Consider the following 23,328-nt stretch of genomic DNA (forward strand, 5'->3'; position numbering starts at 1 on the left):
TTAATTTGAAAATTGAAAATTTATTAAAACCTACCTACCTAATAATTTTTATGAATTCATATTACAATGTTGCCACTGTCATTCAGATTATTTGCATCGTTTAATATCATAGTAAAATAGTGTTATCTATTTAGTAAAATAACCACATGTTTTTTTAAGTGCAAAAAATAAATAATGCAACCTGATCCACGGAATGGATGGTGAACGTTATGAAATTAGTTCACTTCAATATGAAAAGATGAATTCCCGATTTAAAGAGGTCATACTTTAGCCACGACACTTAGGCCAACTACTTTATGATTAATATCTAAATTCTATATTTTAACGACAATAATTATTAGAAAATTTGTTGGTTCTACCTATCTAACTAAATATTCTGCTTAGTAATAATAATATATCTTGAAATGATTATGCATTATGATTCCAAAGTAGTTGGATTAAAAATGATAACTGCCGATAGCTTCTAAAATATTTTGGAAACAGTTTACGCTGATAATCAATGGTAAATGACAACTCTGCTTATTACAAGAAACCCATCAGAAAGCCCTAATTCTATAAATGCATCAGAAACAACATAAATACAGGGAAAATACCTTTAGTTATGATTTATAGTGAGTATATAAAAATACAAATATAGCTGTGATAAATAATTTGCGCTAGATACAGTTAATATCTAGATGTTGTACAAAAAATGATAATACATTTTGTTCAGTCTTCAGTTATACTAGTGTAACAATTCGCAGCAGGGAATCTATCCGGTTATTGAAGCTACTATGAGCTACATATTCTCGTGTACTGATGTACAGAATGGAACTACATGTTAGGGAACCAGCGTTACATAAAATAATTCATGTCTACACATCAATAAACAATGAATGAAAAAATGTATGAATATAATCCCAAGAGATGTTTAGTGTTGGAAATGGCTGCACTAGTAAACATAATTGAGAATGAAATATGATGAAGTATACTTAGAAAATAGTCAGGAATTTAAAATAGAATATTTGTCATTGACCTTACAACATCAACACCACACTACCACGTATTAATATTTAGAATTACATCAATGTGGATGATACAAAAATACTTCTTATGTGATAAAGCCACTCCTAAAATCTCCGCTCAAACCTTTATATTTTTAATACTATATACGTAGATTTGAAAATCAGTTATAAATTGAAAAAAGGGAAAATATAAATAGTTCAACAGTAAATATAGTGTTGCGAATGCTCAAGCAATCTAATGGGTACGGAGATCCAACAATGTTACAATATGGTTCCTAGGGTCAAATAGAAAATATTCAATTGAAAAAACTACTTACATCTATGTTTGTAGAAGACTTATATTATTATATTACCGAATAATTCATTAACATTATATCTTCTTGTAAAACTTGGGAAAGACTTTATTAAGTGCTTGTTTGTAGAACAATCTCATTGTTTCAACACAGAATAAGTACGATGAATTAGTTGGATAAAAACATAAATCAACATATTGACAAAAGCAATAATTGAGGAAGCAAATATCATCATTCATTTCAAGAAAATAAAAATCACATACACAAAGTTGATAATAATTACATCTTGAAAGGCGTTGAAATTGTTATAAAAATGCAACATCAATAAATGCATTACGATTTAACAATCTGTGGGGTTATATTAAAGTTAATCTCTTTTACTCTAGATAAACCAACGTTGATAAATGGAAGAAAATGACTTCACTGCGAATGAAAACAACTGGAATGATGCACTTCTGATTTTAAAGCTAAGTAAGGTGTTATTAGAATATGCAAAATGTTTTCATCGGAGGAAGCTAATATTGTTAACATAAGAATCATTTGTCTGATTGAAGATAATACAATGGTACTTTAAATAAAAAAATACATACCCTTAAATCGAATTCTTACACAAAATCATATATATAAGAATTCTGAAGAAATTGTCAACAAAGAATTATTTTCAGTACGTGAACTATGACTTATAAATTTTTTACGTAAACTAAAATAAATACTTGTTCATATTATGAATAAGACATTTCGGACACACGCTGAAAAATTGATGAAACCCCTTTATTGTTTGCCACCACTATAATTAAATCAATCATTTGATTTATTTTACTAAAGGAAATTCGATTTAAGGAATGTATTAAAATTGAATGTGGTTACAGAAGAGTTAGATTAAATTACATATTTTTTCAAATGACTAAAAATATAAAACTGACCCCCACATTTTATTTTACCACAAGTTTGTAGTATTGTAAACCACTATAAGGTAATATATGTACAGACCAAATTGTTGAAATAAATAATTTTTGAACCAATCGAATACACTGTCAACTATTTTTAATAAATCAACTGTTAAGTAATTCTTAAATTTAAAAATAAATTAATTTACTATGATTTTGGTTCGCAACATCAAAAAAAAGAAAGAATAATTATAATTCTAGAGATACAGTTGGTCCTTAAACGACTATATTTGTTCCATATCAAAATATGTATCAAAATATACTCACTTCACATTTCATGAATCAATAAATAATAAGAAACTATAAACTTACGTAGATTTATATAATATATTATAAAAGATATATTAAGAAAGATTCCATCTCAAAACAAATTAATTTGATATATAATTTAATCCAAAATCTTGTATTTGATGACAAGTTAGGGATTTACATTTTGTGAAATTTGAAATTTCTTAAGTTTACGAGTAAGAAAATAATTCAATTCAATAGATTCACTCCCATTTTGAGAAAATTTGATAAAAAGCTTGGGAATATAAAATAGTATATGAGAAAATTTTTTTTTAACAATTTCCCCAATGGACCAATTTAAATCAGAAATATTTAGAGATTATCGTCACAATTTGATTGACGCAGTCAACATTAGATAATGTAAAAGTCAAATTAAGTTATGTAAACACAATAAGTAAATATTGTTAGGAGGTAAAGTGTAAGCTTGGGGGTGTCAAGTGTCCTAACTCGAGTCTTATTCTACAGGTGGTTGTAGCTCGTTGATTTACAAAATAATTATTATGATGGCACTGATGCGCTCACCTTAGACATACCATCAATGTGAACTCTCACACAACCCCATTTGTCAAATATAGGACCATAAATAGCGAATTGAGATGCCATTATATCTAATAACATCATTTTGGAGACCAGACAAAAACACCGAAATTCACGTACACAACATCGAGGGAATATTTTCCAATGACAATACTATATTATAATCGCAAGAAACAACGCAGACGTCTAATTTCCCAGACAGAATAGGAGAGTAAGTTAGAAACTCTATAAATCATAATTTGAAAATAAACAGCCCTTTTGAGAGCGTACATTTCATTAAAAAATTGGAAAAACTATTATAGATAATATCGTATGTATCAAAATGCGACCGACTCGTCAAATTCACCGTTCGCCGGACAATTGTAAAGCGAATCCGTTATAACGTCTACGGCTGCGAGCTGACGGGAGTTTGGCAATATGGACACTCCTTCTGGGTGGCGGCGCAAGTCTCGCACATGACGTAGTGGTTACAGGGGGCTAGGGTCACGGAGCGGTTCTGCTCTTCGCACACCATGCACTTGGTGGCCGTCTCCAGGTACAGCACCTTCTCCACCTCCTCCAGGTCTTGGCGCAGCTGCGCCTGCAGTGCCTTGAGCGTGGCCAGCGACAGGCCTCGCAGCTCTGCGCCGCGCCGCCGCTGGTGGAAGGGGGATCCGCGCAGGCGTTCCAGCTCTTGCAGAAGACCGGCACCTCGCGCCAGCGCCTCCTCGCGGCCGCGCTCGGCCAGCGCCAGCTTGCGCGCCGCCTCCTCGCTCTCGCGCTGCCACGCCTCGCAGGCGCCGCGCGCCTGTGCGATCCGCTCGTCCCAGCACGCCTGCTGGGCGCGCGAGCTCAGCAGTTCCTCACGCAGCCGGCTCAGCTCCGACACGGACGGACTGAGCGAAAAGTTGCGCCCGCCGGGCGACATGTTCTGGAAGTCGAACAGCGAGTTGCTCGTGTTGTAGTTGTTGCCTAATTTGTTGGATTGTCCTATTTGCGCGTGAGAGTTAAACAGCGGGTCCATGGAGTGGTCCTGGTGGGAGTATCTCGAGTTGGAGAGGAAGCCGGGCTGCAGCAGCAGCGGGGAGGCGGCCGACGGGCTGAAGTTTCGCAGGCCGGAGCGCTCGGCGAGGGTGGATCCCGGGATATTCACGGGAGCCGTGCCCCCTAGGAGACTCGACCCCAGGGAATTGTTTAACCCTTGGTTATCGTCTAATTCGGTTAACTCTCGATCTAAAGAAGCCACTATATTCATTGGATCCTCGAAATGTAAATCGTCTAATGCATTACCTGAAAGAAAAAAGGAAAAATATAGACGAGGTTTAATTTAAGTATTAATAAAACTAAAAATTATAAGTTTGAAGCAACTTACCAACAACCTCCGTAATTAGTTTGGAGTCGAATGAAGGATGTCTCTGTTGATGATGATGTTGAAGCACTACATAAAGCGATTGCTTGCGCGCCATCTTCTCTAAAGGATCTAGGGTATGGTCAGTCTCTATGGCTAACAGCTGAGCTGTAACCTCTGAATGAAAATCTACTGAAAAAGAAAAAGAAATGTTTTGCTCAACGAATCCAAAATGAACACATTTGATACTGCGTTATGTGTCTAGCTGGAAAAAGGTAATTTGAAGACATTAGACCTTCTCATTCTCTTTAGTAGTTCAAAGTACTTCAAAATGATTTTTTACTTATTTTCCAAAAAAAATTGTTTGCGGGTTACATTTTCTGTTTGTTAGTTTATTTTTATTTTATATAATAATTTGATAGTTTTATTTATACATATGTAGGTACACATTTACTTATAATATTATTCTATGGTAAATTGTAAAACACTTGGTTAATTAATTAACATTTATTATACTAGAACACTAATTGTCTTATGACGGTTTTAATTTTTCTTCGCTAACATTTTTCAGTACCAAATTAAATTATTTTGGGACCACACTTGCCATCGTTCTGCCCCGGTAATAATTTTACTGTCAAGATACCCTCAAACTTGTTGAATCACCATTTGATGTGATACCCCCTGCTAATCTAAGAAATGATCTGTCATTATTTTGTATTTGCAAACTAACCGGGCATGTTGTTAGTGGCCCCCCCGCCACCTAACTGTCCCAAGGGATGCGGCAGCAGACCATGCGGCTGCTGCAGCTGGAGTAGCTTGTGGTGCAGCTGTGCCCCCGGTGCCTTACTGTGTGAGCTGTTAGAGCCGAGACTGCTGGTGGAGGCCGACTCTGACACCTCTCCACTGCCGTTCTGCTGAAACAGAAACTTTTACCATTTACTCAAAACTGGCAATAAAAACTCAGATCCATTACAAGTGGATTGCAAAAAATAAACAGTGAATAGTAGTCTCACCATTCAATTGCATAATAAAAAAAATCAAGAAATATTTACTTTTCATAATGGAAAATTCAAATTTAAGAGCCAAAAGTTGTGCACATGTTTTTTAGTTTACCCTCAATTAAGAACAAGCCCGCCTCATAAAGAAGTGATTAGCGCATTTGCTTAATTCCCAGCAGACAGAACGTAAAATATTGGTTTTAAAGGTGGTTTTACACCACAATATTAAACTTCATTATTCCTGGACTGACACCTGAAGAGTAAGATTGATCACCTTACCATTCATGCAACGAAAAAGATCGAAATACATTGAAAAATTTATTTATTTTATTTTATTTGGGAAATCAACAGTTCTACATACATATTTATAGTAAACAAACAGATATAGTGTATAAACTCAGAACTAATAACAGATTTCCACATAGTATACAAAGTTAGTAAAGAAAATATATTACATATCAAATAAATACATACAATTAATACATATAAAAATGTTATTTTCATGTACTCAATAATCAAAGATTTTTAAATATTTATTTTAAGAACATTAAGTTATGGTAAATTGGGCGGTATAAGGACAAAAATGCTTGAAGAGAGATTATTATAATGTCTACTAAGTTACATAATACATTTTTAGTGTAAATTTTAAATCTGACAGAGTGATGTTTGTGTAATCTATAGTTTTAAATTTTGTATTGTACATTGAAAAAGTCCTACGAAAAAAAGCATTTTTAACATACGATGTTTTACTTATTGCTACATGAAACAGGTGGTACCGTCTACAAATCCTGGCTGGCACATGTATTGTTATTAAACCAAGCAGCTCTGTACAGTCAACCATTCCTGTCATAATTTTATTTATTATTACAATTTTTTGCTATTGTTACAATATACATAAGATGTAAAACAGAGTATTAAAGAAAAAGAAAAATTACATAGCAATGAAATACATAGTAAGAATAGTAATCAAAGACATGGCTTGTTCGTGGGTATACAAGAAATGTTTATGAATTTTCGCTCCTATAATAAATAGACAGGTATAATATAATGAAGAGAAAAGAAAGTATCCTGTAAAAGATTAGGTGGTACTTTTTTATATTTTAGTAATCAAAAAAGAAACACAGTTCAATATACACCACTGGGCGAATAGGGAAATAAAAGAAAAGAAAATTTAATGACTTCTTTTATTCAACAATGTTTGAGTATGTACAAATGCTTGCAGACTGGCTGGATTTCCTCCCTAGGGAGTTATTCATATTTAAATCTATTTCAACAGAGGGAAAACATTTTTGAGAAGGGAATATGGAAGTCTAGGCATTTACAGGGCTTACGACCTGTCATTGGCTGGTTTAAGTGGCCACTTTGAATGTTACACAGTGTGTAAAGTTGTTCAGTAAATAAATTGTACTCACACTAGATTCCGAGCTTTTCTTGTCGGGTGGAAGAGCCGAGGATAAGATGTCTGCCAGGCTGGTACCGCAGTCAAGTGGAGCTGCTAGTTCACGTGCCAGGGACATCTCTTCTGCTTCAAGTGTAACAATATTGTATTAGGTTATTTAGGGCGACAAGTCTACTACTCTCCCAGTACTCGCCTACACTAACAAACTCGCCTATACAGCGTGACCTTGTACTGCAAACTAATTGCAATATTTTGTTCATAATTTTAGTGAGATTATCGTTAGTAACTTTATTAAAGAAAACGTAGGAGCCGGGTCGTGGCCCCGTGGCCCCGTGGCTCGAGTCGCGGACTCAAGGATCAGAGATCCGAAGTTCGAACACCACTTTGCCACAACCTAATTACCATTTACTATTAGCGAGTTATTTAAAAATCATTAAAAATGGTACCCAAAATTGAAATATTTAATTAAATCATAAGAGCGCTAATATTTCTTCTATAAAAAAAGACATATTAAAGGAGCAAAGTAAATTTGCCATTTACAGGAGTATGCAAGTTTAAATTTTTAAAATCTTCATATAAGATGATGTAATAACTTATATTTCCATATAAGTTATTAATTTTAAAAATACTTGGTACACTTCCACTTATTTATTGTGACCAATTAGCGCTTTCACCCTCTAATGGGCATCTTCATATAAGATTTTTTTGTTTTGTTCTAATTTATATTATCTAATTTTTAATGAAATTATTTGAAATTAAATAAAAGAAAATATTAAGAATTAAGTTCAGACTTGCATAGAAAAAACATTGTGCTTGACACTGACGTATAATAAATAGACACATCATTTCTATACTAGCTGCATCTAAAGTATGGCCACGATAGGTAGATAGCGGGTTTTGGAAATAGATGACTCATATAGCAAATATTAAATTACCCTCAACAATTTGAGGAAAGAGAGATCACTATACACATGTAATAATTCATATTTATTTGTGTAACTTGAGACCATAGAAAAGACACTAGCTGTCATCGGCCAAAATTTTGTCAAATGTCCTTTTCAAAATATAAGTATCTAAAAGAAAACAGCCAACTATATCAGTATGGATAATCTACTTATTCCATAAATTGGACTTTATTTACGGATTAATATATTTATCTGTTTTGTTTTTCACCAATGTAGTGCAATTTAAGTATCATGTCTATTTGATTATACGTCATTGGTGCCCGGGCGCGTCACGAGTTGTTAACAAATGAACCGATGACCGGTAGGGGGCTTACGTTCGACATGGGCGAAGGCGCAGAAGACGCCTCGCGGGCAGTAGCCGGCCTGTTGAACATCATTGCACTTGGTGCTCTTGTAGATCTCCGGATGGAACTGCTGTTCGGTGCGCGTGTGGCAGTAGGAGCACTGGTCGCCGCCCTCGCAGTTGCCGGGCTCGCCCCACTCCTCGCCGTGCTTGACATTGGGGCAGGGCGTGCTGCGGTACTTGTACTTGCGCGGCGAGCGGCGCTTGTCCTTGCTGTTGTGGTACTGCGGGCAGGCGTAGCCCTGGCGGCACAGGCGCGGGGGGCGCTTGCACGCCTCTGTTTTGTACGACGACAGCACGTAGTTTGTGTCTGAAAACCATTTTATAAAACTTTAGGGCTTGTAATATACATACAAATAAAAATACAAAACTCTAATTTATTCAAACACCTAATTGATTTTTTTTTCAGAACACAGCACTTATAATAAATATAAATATATAAATAAATATCAAACAAGTATCGATTTGCAAGCCGCTGCAAGCGTGGAACTATTTTTATTAATTATTATTTTAATTTTAGACGACCTGCTTAAAGCTGATATGCATAAATATATTTAACGAAAGTTAGTTATAGGAATATTTTTACTTTTCCAAAACAAATCTAGCCCATAGCAAATATTTATATGTATTACAACAGAAACAAAGAAACCATTTAATTAAATAAACGATCAGAATGGTAAATGTTGCGCAGTGAATGTCACAAAACCCTGTAAAACTACTTTTATTTCCATATTAGGAAAGAACTAGATTACTATAATAGTGCTTTTAACTAATTATGTTACAACACTAATATTATGGTAGTGTCACAAATTCACAAATCAGAAGTTCACGGTTTGAATCTCGCTGCACAAGTTTTTAGTTTTCACTAGTTGGAAGTGATTCAAAGGTTTTTTTAAATATTTTTTTCTATTGGCAATTCATACTATGAAGGATGATTTCTGCCATCCATGTAAATAATTTTATGTAGACTGGGATTTTTAAAAGATCCAAGTAGGAATAGCAGCCTCATAAAAGTTCACAGCAGTTTCAAAAGTAGAAATAGATAGATATATGGGTAAAACGCAAGAGCCCAAATATCATTATCATTCCCTTTCCGTATTGGTACACCAATTGCAGTGTACCTTGATCATTTTTGTTGCATGAAGGTAAGATGATCAGTCTTACGCTTCGGGTACCAGTCCAGGGACTATGAAATATTCTAGTGTAAAAACACATTTTTTAATAAATATTTCATATCAAAAAGGGCTTAGATTTCCAAATTTCATTTGAACAAAAAGTTCTCAATCAAATAAAAAATTCCTTTTTTATTTATAAATGAAACAAATTTTTTAAAAAATAAATTAAAATTATAGAGAAAATAAACCCATTAGAAGATAATATTGTAGTGTGTTTTCCATGAATTAGTTTTGAATAAATTATAAACTACAAATTTAACTCTGTGTTAATTAAAAAAAAAATCATAGTTATCAATTATTTAGTTGGGAAAAGCGATTACACACGAATGGTGTCTTAAAAAGTGACTCATTGTGTTGGAATCAATACAAAATACAAGTCTGAACATTTTTATGAGTTAACTTATTTCTTTGCCAGGTAAAATTTATCTATCTACTTTCTATTGTACTTTTTTTGTAATACGACCTTGGATAAGTCAATTTATAATATTTGCTTCCAATTTCGCAAGAATTTCATTACTCTAAGGAAACATATATTGAATTATTATGAAGCTATAAACATAGCCCTTTTTTAAAATTACTGGTCAATTCCTTCTCTTGTTGATGTTTTTAATTACAGTTATTACAATACTAAATATTTACACTGCTATGTAATTTTTATAACCTATTCAATAGAATATTGTTCTTTTTGACTGCATATTTATAAGAGTTTAATTCCAGTTTTAAAATAATTTTTAACATACAGTAAAAATAAATAGTCATAACATTTCGCACTGTTCTATTTTAATGATATTTTAAATATTTTTATTTTTGAAGGTGTTTGTTTTTGCGTTCTTAGATTAGACCAAATATTGCTATTTTGAGAAAAATGGGAAGTTGTGGTAGAGCGGGGTTCGAATCTTGGACCGTCTGATCCAGAGTTCGCAACATGTATTTCTTTTAATTTTGATAATAATTTTACATAATAAGAGCATAACAAAAAAGGCTGTGATGAGTTCAGGCATTCCTACTGTTAACCTTGCCACGGGACCGTAATCTCACCCATTGGAAATAGAATTAATATGAAACAGAATTTACTTTCAATGTTTTTTTAAACGTGTTTTCTTTTTTTTTGCATCACAACAGACCAAAAGGCCCAATTAGTGGTAAATTTACAGCATATGATACTCAGGTATAAAAAATATATCATTCCAATTACTGTAATCTCACTGGGAAGGCAAGCATTTTAGCCATTACAGAGAAACACTAGACTAGACGAGACATAAAATGACTAGACAATATAAAATTTATATTGTAACCCTAACGGGTTTTTTAAAATTGTTATAAATAAAATTTAAAAAAAGAGGCATCCTCAGGGAACGACCGGTTAAACCTGAGGATGTTAGAGCGCTTGCCCTTTGCCTATAGCTCGATGCTTTAAGGACCTGCGAGAGCTAATTTACGGGAACCTGTCAGAATAGATTTACACGGGTCGCAGTGACGCCGGAAACTTAATCAGCACCGAGGATGAGAATCTCAGCCGTTACACCACGAAGGCCACCATTTCAAGATTCACATGGACAAACTCTTTTATAACACGGTCATATACAGTAGAGATTTTTCTTTTCAAAACCATGATGGAAAGTCTTATTGATTAGATTGGGGATGATGCAGGCAGATTGGGGATATTTATTTATTTTATTTAGTCACATCTTTTCAGTAATAACTTTAAAACTAACTACGTTCCAGCTCCACGGGACCTTTGTCCTGTACCGAGTTGGGACATTTACAATTTATTTTACATTACTAGATTATAATCTACATACCTTGCCACTTAGGGTCTTCATTCATGAGATTTCTTTCTTTATCTAAAACATTAGGACCATTGGAAGTGGCTCCATTAGCTTCAGAGTCTGGATTTTCTATCGCCTGAATTTCTTTAATATCATAAACAGGCGGTCTAAGGTCATTATTTCCATGGGCAAACGCACAATGCGGCCCATTTTTAACACAGAATCCCCTAGTGTCCGTATCGTGAACGCACATACAAGTTTTATAATATCGTAAATGGTACCGCCTTTCAGTATCACCGGCTGTTCTATGTAAGAAAGGACATCTGGAAAGAAGATACAACATTAGAGGGACCGGATATATATAATAAATTATTGATTTCATAAATAAAACTATATGTTTTAAATGAGGAAGTTCAGTGATTTGACTTCCGAATTCCCTCTCTGTTGCAATAAACATAAATTCCTCATTATCATTAAATTATATTAACCTTTTACTTGTTGATTTGAAATAGCGAATGCACATTTAAGTTTCCCTAATATATCATAAATTATAAATAATTTATCAAGAAAATTAATTGATGTAATTATAATTACATGTTGTAGTGCATTGTCATATTTTTACCACATTGATAGAAAATACTTTTAAATTTATAAGGAAAAAATGGGTGATATTTTATGATTTTTTTTTAGAAAATTGACTAAGGTTCTTTTGTCAAATCAGTAAATAATTTTTAACCCAATAATTGGTTCGCGTATAATATGAATCATTATGAATAATTCGATACTTAACATAATGTTATAGTGGGTATATTATCCCAAATAAATTATAACAAAACAAAACTACCTTATTTATAATATTTGAACAAAATTGCAAAAAAATATCGATTAATGATGGTCCTAAACTAAATAGTAAATTTAATTATTTTGAATAAATGCGGAAGGCGAGCAATTTGGGATGTAAATGACTAATAAAATGGTCAACATATGTCCGAAAAGAGTATCAATAAACACTTATTGACACACTTGTAACATTTATGGTTTAGTAAGTCATGAAGAAAATGTGATAATATCGACTTTAGAAAGAGAATTCACTTAAATTACATGAAGTAATTTAGAGAAATTGAGAGTATGCAACGATTCCTTCGCGGCGAATGCTTACAAAACATTGATAGAAATGACAGCTATCTGGCACTATACATAACAAAGCAATAGTAGTACTCACTCGTCTCCATCTTCGCAAATGCCAGAAGTTTCATTATATTTTGTACAATAATTATCAGCGCTATAGTTGAACGACCCGTCTCTCTTTCTCACGGGTCTCCTCCTTCGCTGATTATTAAAATGCCAATGAAAACAAGTGAACGGCCTGTGTTGAGTGCATTTGTGTTGCAAAAATGACGGACACTGCTCGACGCGGAACTCTTTTAAATATCTGAAAAACGAAACGTCATTATGGTTTTTTACACATTTCATATCAAGCAATAACATTCACTAACTAAGAGGTGATGTACGAAAGAACTAATTTCACAAGCTTACTTGTAATGATTTGGCTTTTCTGTTTGAGCTGTCAACAAAGGCTTCGATTCAGACGGCATTTTGTAAAAACTATTGCGTCTCTCGAGTTGCGCAGGGTACGCTTACTGGGCGCCAATTAAAATTCAATACTCGGTCACGTGACAAAGAAACAAGACAAAAACCTTACTATCGGAGTTAAAACGGGTTAATCTTGGTTAATCGTCGTAAATATTTTGTTTAAATTTAAGGATAATTTTTAAAAGAAACAAACACCATAAGATAAAAATGCATACTTGATATTACGTGGTCAATTTAAAATGATAAAGGTCTCAATATTAGTACTCATATAAAAATAAAAGACTCATAGTTGAACTTTTGTTTCTCTCATTCGCATATATAAAGAGCGAAACAAGAGATGTTGTTGTTATCTTTGACATTTCACCCACATTACTCGGTTGTAATTCATTGATCGTAAAATGAATCGAATTCTAACTAGAAATTTATAAACACATTTGAAGCTTGCAAGAAAATATTCGATTTGAAGAAAAATAATATCTATTACCTATCTACTGAGTTTTATCTCTATCAAAAAGGTCTTAATTTAAAAGTATTATATTATGCAATTAATAAAAATATTAGGCACTCAAATTAGGTAATTTAATTTTTAAAATATTATATCGAAAATTCAAATTTTTAAACATTACTGTAGCAAAAAATACAAAACGATTTGTACAGAAAAACAGTAATCAATTACATATTCTAATTACTCATGAGTAAAAATAATAGAATATTTAATTATTATGTTGCTTCACAGATTCTGATCCAGCATAAGCACCCTTTCTCCCGTATCTACACTTAATGGTGCATATGGCAGCACAATTGAATTAACCATTGTAGTATTATCTTGATTAATAGCAACCAATAAGATTCCGGCACCAGTCTTAGGTAACATATAATGAAGTATTGTAAAAAAGCACATAAGAACTACATCCTTTGTGCTTTTTTAGAAAGGTGCATAGAGCATTGCATCAGTACACCAACTGCAGCATTGATAATTTATTGAAAGAAATGTGATCAGTTTTATTTCACTTCAGATTATTTAGGTACTGTGAAATACTACAGTAAGAAAACTTAAATGCAGTTTGTAGTTTAAACATACTATTTTTACTTAAATTAATATATTAGTATTACCGAAACTTAAAAGTTTGTTATGTGAAAGCTCTTCTCTTGAAAATAAAAAGCTGTTCTTCATTTTTCTTAATTTTAAACTATAATTTTGCTGTAAAAAAAACACATACTTTGTACCCAAAAACATTTTTTCACAATGAAATAATATTTTTTTGTTCCATATAATAGCTGAATGAGGAACTTCAGCCCTCCAGGAAATCGGATACAATAAATGTTTTCTTGTGCGCGGTGAAATTAGAGCATTAAATTGTATTTTAAAGTTTCATGAAAATGTACAACAAAAATAATCAAAAATATTTAAATAAAAACGAACTACTTTGAACGACGTCACTGGTTCATATGAATGTGTTAAGTACCCAGCGACAAGTTGAAACCTGCAAAATGTAGTTACAATAGGCCGCTGACCACTACAAAATCCTGTTTCATCAGGGTAATGTTGCGCACACAAGGCGTGTCAATGACTTCCATTCACGAAGCTGGTTTTGAAGTGGTTAACACTCCCCATATTCACCCGATCTAACTCCCAGTGACTTCCGGCTGTTTCCAAAACTCGAGGAACATTTGCATGGAAATAAATTTTTGGACGACAATGAGGTCATGTGCCGTGAAGATGAGCGGTTGACGGGGTCCGACAAATGTGGCACTAAAAAAGTAACATGGCTATATCCATTGTAAATCGACTTTTTGTCTTTGGTCGATTAATATAACCGTACGAGTTTCTATTGCTTTTAAACTGTTTTCTTGGAAAAAATAAAGGAGATGGCTATGTTTAAACTGAATATCTTTATGTAAAACATAGCTAATTATATTAACCGAAAATCTCAAAAATGACGGTCGCTAGAGATAGCCACTTTTGTTATTTAGCGTCACAAATGTTCTATCAGGAAACTATAGAAATGTACAGGGGGGCCACATTGAAAAATACAGTACAAAAACTCATTCTCATCCACTTTGAAATAGGTCAGGGGTGGAGCATATCAATCAACCCTCGTACATCTTCCTTACCTTAATTATTGCAACCAGTGGGACCAATGTGGTTGTCTTAGACTGTTAACATAATAATCCCTAGGTTTTTCAGATCATTAAGTTCATTTTTCAATTAAGATATATCAATATTCCCACATCCTCTCATCTTTTTTTATTAGGTACCTACCTAAATGATTTCATACACACCTTTATAATAAAACAAACAAGTTATTTTGAAATGTCAATACTTTTATTTTGAGTAGCAAGACAATTCCTTATTTCCATACATGTTTTTATAATAGTATGCAAATAAAACACACAATGATAGCAGTTTTTCTAGAGGAAAGTCAAATATTTTATAAATTAATAATTAAACAAAAATTACATTAACATTTTAGCTAAAAGATGGCTTTAAATTAAAATTATGTAAAGAACCACAACTGTAGCGACTAGAAAATTAAAAGGCCAAATATTAATTTAAATGGTGTATTACTAAATAACAAGTTTTTTTAAAACCAAAGGAGCCCGAGAAAACAGTAATCTGTAAAATATTAAATAGGTGCGAAGGTTTTCACGATCACTGTTATCAATATATTTCTTTTTTGGGCGATACACGGCGTATCACGTGTACACACGGTATCGCCCAAAAAAGAAACATATTGTAAAATATTACCCTTTTCATTCATCTAAATACATTTTGAAAAGAAAATTTATCTATGCAAGTTATTATAAGTGGTGTTCATATATCACCACGATCGTAGAACAACGACACATGTGATTTTCTTCAACTTTACATGAGAGTGCTTCAATTTTTTTTTTGACACTTTATTGGTGTCACAACTCAATAAGTGAAAAAGTATATCCTTTGATACTTGGGTTAGTTTTACATATATTTTTCAAACCTGCGATATAAATCCTTTATAAAACCTTTTCAAGATCAAATATAAAAGAAAGTCAATGTCGCACTTTTCACACATCCGCCGTTGTTCTACGATCATGACAATATTTTAAAAACTGATTTGACAAGCCATAAAAGTAAAACAAAGGTATAGGTTAGACAATACGTATACAATAATTTAATAACAAGCACAATGTTGATAATTAATACGTAAAAATTTCTATTCAATTAATATTATATATTGTTGGTGATACAATATTTCACTTACACAAAGAATATAAGTGTTACATAGTATGTAGTTGTTACTTTGGTATTGTATAGAGAGACTTATGTATAATATTTCTCCCGTTTTATCATTCTCCGCTTGTTGGACTATCACAATAGTAATACCTATAATCTGTATATACAATAACAGTGCAGTAATCTGATTTATCATGCATTTCATAGAATCCATTAAAAAATAACAAAATTAAAATACATATTTTGTGGTGACTCTTCGATATATTTTTCATAACTAAAAATTTAAACAAATCAAATTGTGACTACAGTGATTTAACACTAAAAAAATATGAAAAAACATTACATTTTTATGAAAATACAAAATATTATGCAGTATGATTCTAGCATTAACTAAAGATGATTTAGATATTAACCTGTATAATATTTTTTTAATGGAATATTTTGCAATTGAATAAATGCATCTGTTAATAATATAAATAGGTATACGTTTTATTCTATGTTTAATAAAATAACCATAGTTTAAATAATGGCTACATATTTCATTTTTATCCATAGTTTTTTTTACTAAATCGAGATCTAATTTGGTTAAATTGAATCAAATTCTCGTAATTGGATTTTGTACTATATGATTTTGAACACTTAAGAGTTAATTCATTTGAAGCATTTTAAAAATTATAAATATGTGTTTACTAAGATGTATTGCAACAATCCACAACTTAATTATTAAAAAATACATTTGTTATGTGTAATTTAACCTAATTTCAACTGTCCAATTAAAAAATCCTAAGTTAATCACAAAATAATAGTTATTGCTGACTAAAGTATTAAAGTGTGATGTTTGTGCAATAAAATATTTCAATGCGCCTGAATCAGAGAAATTAACAATATACAGTTTAAACATATTTATTAGTTATTCTTAAAGCATTATTGTTTTATGTCAAAAATCAAAACTGTACTAATAAATTAGGTCTCTTTGACAATTATTTACACATTTACCTTATTTGTTTCATAGTGGATTTAATGTAAGTATCCAAACTCAAACGTCTAAGATACAAAATGCAAGAATTATTTCAATCGAATAACTATTTTGCAAGACATACTTACATAATACTTATAAACACATATATATATGTAAGATAAATTTGGAATATATTCAGTTGATTGAAGATTCAAAGATCATAGAGAAAGACCAGTAATAAAATTGCCACCTGAAACATGGAATTAATCTAAATAAAAGCATTCGCAATAAGTTTGGGATTTAAAAAAAATGTATCACAGGAAGTCCAAGTGACGCAAATAATGTATTAAAAACTCTCTCTATTAAAAAAATGGGGAGGCAAGTTTAAAAAATATATTACGTCAATTAAACACTTGAAATAAATACAGATTATGTACTACATAAGCTCTACAATGTTTTTGATCATTTGACTCATTGCTTGTGTCTTTAGTGATAAGAATAAAACATGATCTTAAGCTAAAAGCACTTTATATAGAAAAAACTAAGCTATGAGGCCACTCTAACAATGAATTCATACTTACACAATATTATAACTACCACTAAAGATTTTAGAATACGAAGATACTATGATTCTGTGCATTTCGAATGCTTTCTTATATCTGTTGGCAGTAATTATGTGTTCCTGTGGTTTTCTAGAGATTGTTAACACAATTTATCTTTTACTTGTAAATAGTCTTGAAATAAAAACATTTAAATGGAAATCAAATACTATTTTTAATTCATGCAAGTTATAGTACATAAAAAAATGCAAGATTTAATTAAAGATAAATGCAACTGATGCACGTTTCTCAAAAGAAAGGCACAATAAAAAATGATATAGTAGAAAATTCGGGAATGCGGTATGAAAAAAATCATTAAACTTATTTACTTCACCTACACTTATTCTAACATCGAAAGTGCGTATGTGACTACAATTATTGGACATTGACGAGTGAATTCTGTGTAAGTACGGAACTTGTTATTAAAAGGCATTGTTTTACGATTGAGTGGCATTACGTGATTTAAAAAGAAATAACAAATTGCATTATACCCTATGAAATGCATTTTACACAAAGATATGCTAATATGCTACACCATAAAATAATATTCTCACACATTGATCATATTACATTTCACCACTAAAGCATGCCCGTGTAGATATAATATATCTTATATACAAAATAAAAGTCATATTATGAAATTATTAAAAAAAATATTTATTACACTTAAACTAACTAAAATAAAGATGTGTGATGACATGTTTTTAAAAAATAAATTGTCCAATTCATAATATTATGAATAACATATGTATGTATTTATTAACTTAAAAGTTGAAGGTTTCATAAAATGATATATAAAGTGATGTGATGGATATAAATGAATATCTAGAATTAAATAAATACTTTACTGAATAAAAAATAAACTATTTCTTTGATAAAAAAATCCACAAAATACAGTAGTAATTTTGATGAATATTTAATATTTATGTAGATAATTTTTCTCCATCATTTATAAAAACCAATTCCTATAACAGTAAAATCAATTTTTAAATTTTATTTTTGGCATAGAAATTATAAAAACGTGAAATTATAAAATGCAGTTTACTGTATTTTGAAGGAGGGAGTGGACCAAATAAAATTGTAGTCACCTGCCCTCCCATCCTGCAAATGCCTCTTTTCAACCACCGCTTAAGCCAAAATCACAGCTGTCGCCATATTATCTTTTTTTTTATTTTTAAGTAATATATTTGCATTCTTATAATTAACCAAATATTTCAATTTTGGGGGGTCATTTTCAACAAAACGTAAATAAATCACTATTAGAAAATGGGAATCAAAGGGGGGTTTTAAACTTGAGGGCCTTCTGATCTGTGAGTCTGCGACATTAGCCACGGGACCACAACCTGATTTATTATTTCTATTCTCAAGTTAAGTCCGGAAACTCGCTGCCAGGGAGATTTGATGTATTCTGAATCATTCCCAGTGAGTTCACCTCATAAATTATTTTGGCAAATCCAATAAGGATTTGAAATTGAAAAATAGAATCAAAAGATCCACAATTTTACAAAAAAACTAATTTTTAAATAAATAATATTAATATAGCCCATTTTAATGACAGAAATTACACTTGGAAAGTGTTTTCAGGATGCTAAAGCGTTATTTATTTTCAATCCGATGAAAATAAAAATTGAGTTTTTCCAAAGAATAAATCTCACATACAGCTACAAAACATAAGATGGAGTTGACAGAGCATAAAATGAGCAGTGAAATGTTTGATAACTTATTTATTACATATCATCTCTAATTGTAAACATTTGTAACCCTCTTGTGGAAATTATAAATATGTACTAGTACTACTTTATGATAAATTTAATAGATACACACAAATTAAAGTTTAGTCACTGCTTTGGTCATATGAAAGTTTTTATTGTCCAATGTATAATGTTGTTTTAAAGAGTTACATTTAATCATAATTAAGGAGATGATATATTTTGGTAAGGAAATTAAAAAAGTTAGTTATTGAACAATAGTTTTTCAACGTGTCTATTCAGTACTTACTTAAACATATATCTATTATGAAAGAGACAAATCAATTTTGTTAATTTAAAAACAAATATGTATTTCTACATTAAATATTTTTAGAAAGACACTAAAAAGCAGACATAAATAAAAATATTCATAATTAGGAACTGCGGTAGTTAATCCAGAAAATGTTTATGGGGAACATAATTAGCATTTAAATTATTTTTCCCAAACCTGGGTGTTATCTGCTAATTCGTCACTGTGATTGGGCCTTCGGGTGTGTTGTGGTGCAAATAAATTAAAAGTAATGAAGAAAAAAAAAAGATAAATGTAGAGGTAATACTTTAGAAACAGAGTTTTAAAACTATAATTGAAAAATACCATTCAATTTCCTTCAACATTTACATTTCACAAAGATATGGTTTAAATTATTATTGTTTAATATTAATGCGTATAGGGATGCTTGTGCAGTGCCACTAACATATATATATATTATTTTCAACTAAAAATTTGTTCAAATAGATCACTCAGTAAACAACACAGTCTATTATTGCTCAGTTCTCCTTTTAAGGAATCATGCTGTTAGCTTTGAATTTATATTTTGCCTCATTTGATTCAACACTAAATTTCAACGACCAAATTAATTCACGATGATAAGTTTATTGCGCATGGAAAAAATACTAAGTCTCAAATCAGAAAAACTGAGTTTTGACAATGTGATATTACACGGTTGTGACTTACACAGCTGTGACTTTTTTAACAAACTTGCTGAAGAAGTTCAAGCTTCGAACAAATAAGAAGTAGTGATGATGTGATGATTCAGCGTGGACAATTGTTAAATAGTCATTTTTTCCATATGAAATAAATATTCAAAATCCACTCTACAAAAAAAAAATTGCTCAACTTTATCTGGATTACAAACATTACAATTCCGATGCGATCAACTTTATTAATGAATAGAATTTTATTGTACTGAAAATGGCACAAAGAGAATAGGCATGTAAAGAACACACAAATAATTCATATAAATTTCATGAGATGAGAATATTATCTGAGATTCTTATTTCATTAAAATATATTAGCAAGAAATGGCGAATATATATAAAAGAGATTTTGAATTCATCACAGAGGTTGAAAATGAAAATAATTTTTAAATGATCAGGCACAAAATTGTTACGCATGCACATGGCTAGTTTACACCTAAAACATTCATATTATAAAATTTCATTTCTAAATGCATATTTTTGTGATTTTTTCTACCATATTTATTATCAACGATTTTGACATTAATTTAAATTATTTTAATGGTACACTAGTCAGTATGGAAAGCGCGTACTTGAAAGCTTTCAGCTGACCAGCAAATTGGCATTATAATATCGCTAAATGGTAGTATCGCAGTTATATAAACGTTCAATGGTGTTTAAAAAAATACCGTCACAACTAAAAAGTGTTTATGTCTATTTCACTTAAAATTAGTTTTACAAATACACTCTGAGGTAAATAGCTGTAACACTTAGTATCTACGTATTATTCTGTATTGTAAAATCTCAGCAAAATACTCTTGCTCAGCAAAAAGCTGCCCTTAATCGTACAAAGTTGAAAGGTGAGCAATTGACAACATCTGCGTGCGAAGTATGTTACTGCTAGACTGATGTTCCGTACGTTGTAAATACAACGCGAGTAGAGTCTGTATCCAGCGTTACATCCTCTGGGCTTGCTAAGTCCACTCTCACAGTTCCAGACTGGTTGCGTCGCCTTCCACTCACACCTAATCAACAAAAAAAATTCATACAAACTATCAAAAAATATATTAAAACAAGGTCTTTAATTTAGGACATTTCAGCGCTGCAATTATGAACGCTATCTTCTTATGTATCGATATTTATGTACGAAACTGTGTAAATTCGTATGAAAATTCGATGTATCTTCGTTGGTTACCTGTAATCGAACATGTTTAGAAAAAAAGTTTAAAACATATTCTATTTTTCATACAGAAAACTTAACTTTAGATGGATAGATACACAGATAAAATTGACGATAAATTTTAGCTTCCCATTAGAATATGGGCCCGAATCTTGTCTAATTAAAGGGAGAATTTTTGTTGTAGTATTTCACAGTCCCTTGACTGAAACTGACAGTGATGGTAAACCTATGACGTGTGTGACACGCAAAGACATTTTGGGTGACACACATTGTTTACTGGGGGTCTGCGTACTCTTGTGAGCATTGAATAATACTAAAACAATTAAAATACACTGATTGACTGATGAAGTTAGTAACAGTATAATGTATGAAATACCAAAATTCAATTAAGATTTAACAAATGCCATTCAGCAACAAAAAGTCACTAATGTAAATCTAAAATTTAAAAATCGGGTTGTGGTCCTGTGGCTAGTGTCTCGGACTCACGGACCAAAGGTTCATGGTTCGAATCCCACTCTACTCCAACTCGATTCCCATTTTTTAGTAGTGAGTTATTTACAACTCGTTGAAAATGGCCCTCAAAATATAATATGTTTTATAGAAAAAATTATCTGTTTATGCTTTTTAATAATAATTTAAAAAAAATCAAAACCTTTTCATTTCCAGGGGCCGTAAATATTATTTATATTCTTAGATGTGACACAGCATCCTGATCAAGTGAATTTTTTCAGAATTTTGACACGCCGAGTTAAAAGGTTACCCGTCACTGCATCAGACTGACCATCTTACTTTTGTGTATCAAACAATAAAAATATGCAGCAATTAGGTGTACCGAGGCAGTCGCGGATATGATTATATGGGGATAAAAAAATTAACAAAGTTTTACCCTGTCCCCAGTTGGTGAGGGTCCAGTGGAAGCCTGTGTCAGCGCACGGGAGGGTCTCCCTCTGGCACTCCTCCCCCCCCAGCTCTGCCCCGCCCAGCTCGGTCCCTGCCCCCTCGACCCCCTCCCCGGGGGACGCCTCGCCCCCCTCCGCCTCACCGTCGCTCACAGTCCCAGAGGTGTCCAGAGAGTCTATGGAAGACTCTCCAGTGGCCGCCCCACCTCGGAAACGGGCTACGGATTCTAAAAATAAATATAATATATTGAGGCTTGAATATGCTGGAAGAGCGGAGGCGGTGTGGTGGCTTGATTGAGACATTCAGAATCTTGGCAGAGCAATACACTGGAACATTTTTTTACACAATGGATACTTTCCGCACAGTACTGTGTAAAGAAAAGTATACTAAAAAAGGACAATGTTGGAAGGGTTTATTGTATAAAAATCAATTTGCGATTTGAAAATAATTTGATTGTTTTCCATTTATGTAACTTAACTTTATTAAATAATATGACATTACAACAAAACACTTTAAAAATTATCAATAAAGATTGTTTACCATCACTATCATTAGTCGGGTTTCTGGAACAAGTTGGTAACTAACATTTTATTTGTTGCAAGATATTGCGCGTTAAAAGCTTATCCCAAAGGAAAATATAATTTTAAAAAAAATCGTATTTATAAAATATGACATATTTTTATTTACTTTTTAAGCAAAGGTTATTTATTTTGGATGTTTGTAGAACTAACTTTGTAGATCATTGTTATATATTATATTTTTGAGAAATAAAAAAACTTTGTTTTATGAACCACTTTATTCATTTACCCAACTGACTAGTTTGGTAACAACACATTGCCAATTTTTCATTTCGTTTCGGTAACAATATATCCATATATATAAAGGGCAGTGTTCATATGTGTGTCTTCGATTGACAGAATAACTGCTGGAACGATTTACATGCAGTTTTCAGCGAAATGTAGATCTTTGCCATGAGCATATTTATAACTCTTTATATCATCAATTTATTAAGTGGAAAAAAAGTTAGGAGCGCAAATGCTTTTTTCATATTTACCAAGGCTGCATTCGTCGAGAATGGATATACAAAAAAAATGGAAGGATGTTACTTTTTTGTATCCAAAAAAGTTTGTCTTT

The 23,328-nt window shown here is 32.0% G+C and overlaps 2 protein-coding genes across 12 annotated transcripts in view; both read right to left on the minus strand.

Annotated features, from left to right (window-relative positions):
- unk (RING finger protein unk) lies at positions 1 to 12,877 on the minus strand. 7 transcript variants are annotated; one of them, XM_088224067.1, is made up of 8 exons: positions 12,582 to 12,877; positions 12,268 to 12,477; positions 11,079 to 11,368; positions 8,073 to 8,411; positions 6,807 to 6,916; positions 5,127 to 5,307; positions 4,421 to 4,588; positions 1 to 4,338 (listed from the first exon to the last, which is right to left on the minus strand). In XM_088224067.1, the coding sequence occupies exons 1-8, from the start codon at positions 12,638 to 12,640 to the stop codon at positions 3,455 to 3,457; spliced, it is 2,241 nt and encodes a 746-aa protein (XP_088080193.1). In that variant the 5' UTR covers positions 12,641 to 12,877; the 3' UTR covers positions 1 to 3,454. The 7 variants fall into 7 exon arrangements, with proteins under 7 accessions (XP_088080193.1, XP_088080189.1, XP_088080194.1 ...); XM_088224063.1 differs by having other exon boundaries at positions 5,127 to 5,322; XM_088224068.1 differs by having other exon boundaries at positions 4,421 to 4,585; positions 6,807 to 6,919.
- A 2,065-nt stretch (positions 12,878 to 14,942) lies between these two features.
- Positions 14,943 to 23,328, minus strand: part of LOC148283105 (uncharacterized) — a 38,857-nt gene continuing 30,471 nt past the window's right edge. For all 5 annotated transcript variants that reach the window (XM_088224057.1, XM_088224059.1, XM_088224056.1 and 2 more), the window contains 2 exons: positions 22,181 to 22,420; positions 14,943 to 21,139 (listed from right to left, as the gene is read on the minus strand). In XM_088224057.1, the coding sequence (XP_088080183.1) occupies positions 21,015 to 21,139; positions 22,181 to 22,420 (365 nt within the window). In that variant the 3' untranslated portion in view covers positions 14,943 to 21,014. The remainder of the gene's footprint in view (positions 21,140 to 22,180; positions 22,421 to 23,328) is intronic.

This window comes from Micrasema longulum, unplaced genomic scaffold, assembly GCF_059751315.1.
Source record: "Micrasema longulum isolate JH-2025_06_02 unplaced genomic scaffold, ASM5975131v1 h1tg000261l, whole genome shotgun sequence".
Classification (NCBI taxonomy): Eukaryota; Metazoa; Arthropoda; class Insecta; order Trichoptera; family Brachycentridae; genus Micrasema; species Micrasema longulum.

What these genes read in the sequence shown, in the direction of transcription:
- unk (XM_088224061.1), bottom strand. Translation starts at nt 12,640, where the DNA reads ATGCCGTCTGAATCGAAGCCTTTGTTGACAGCTCAAACAGAAAAGCCA. An exon ending in GAAAAGCCAAATCATTACAA is followed by an intron (nt 12,478 to 12,581) that starts GTAAGCTTGTGA and finishes TTCGTTTTTCAG; the next exon opens with ATATTTAAAAGAGTTCCGCG. An exon ending in CGCCTTCGCCCATGTCGAAC is followed by an intron (nt 6,920 to 8,072) that starts GTAAGCCCCCTA and finishes TTACACTTGAAG; the next exon opens with CAGAAGAGATGTCCCTGGCA.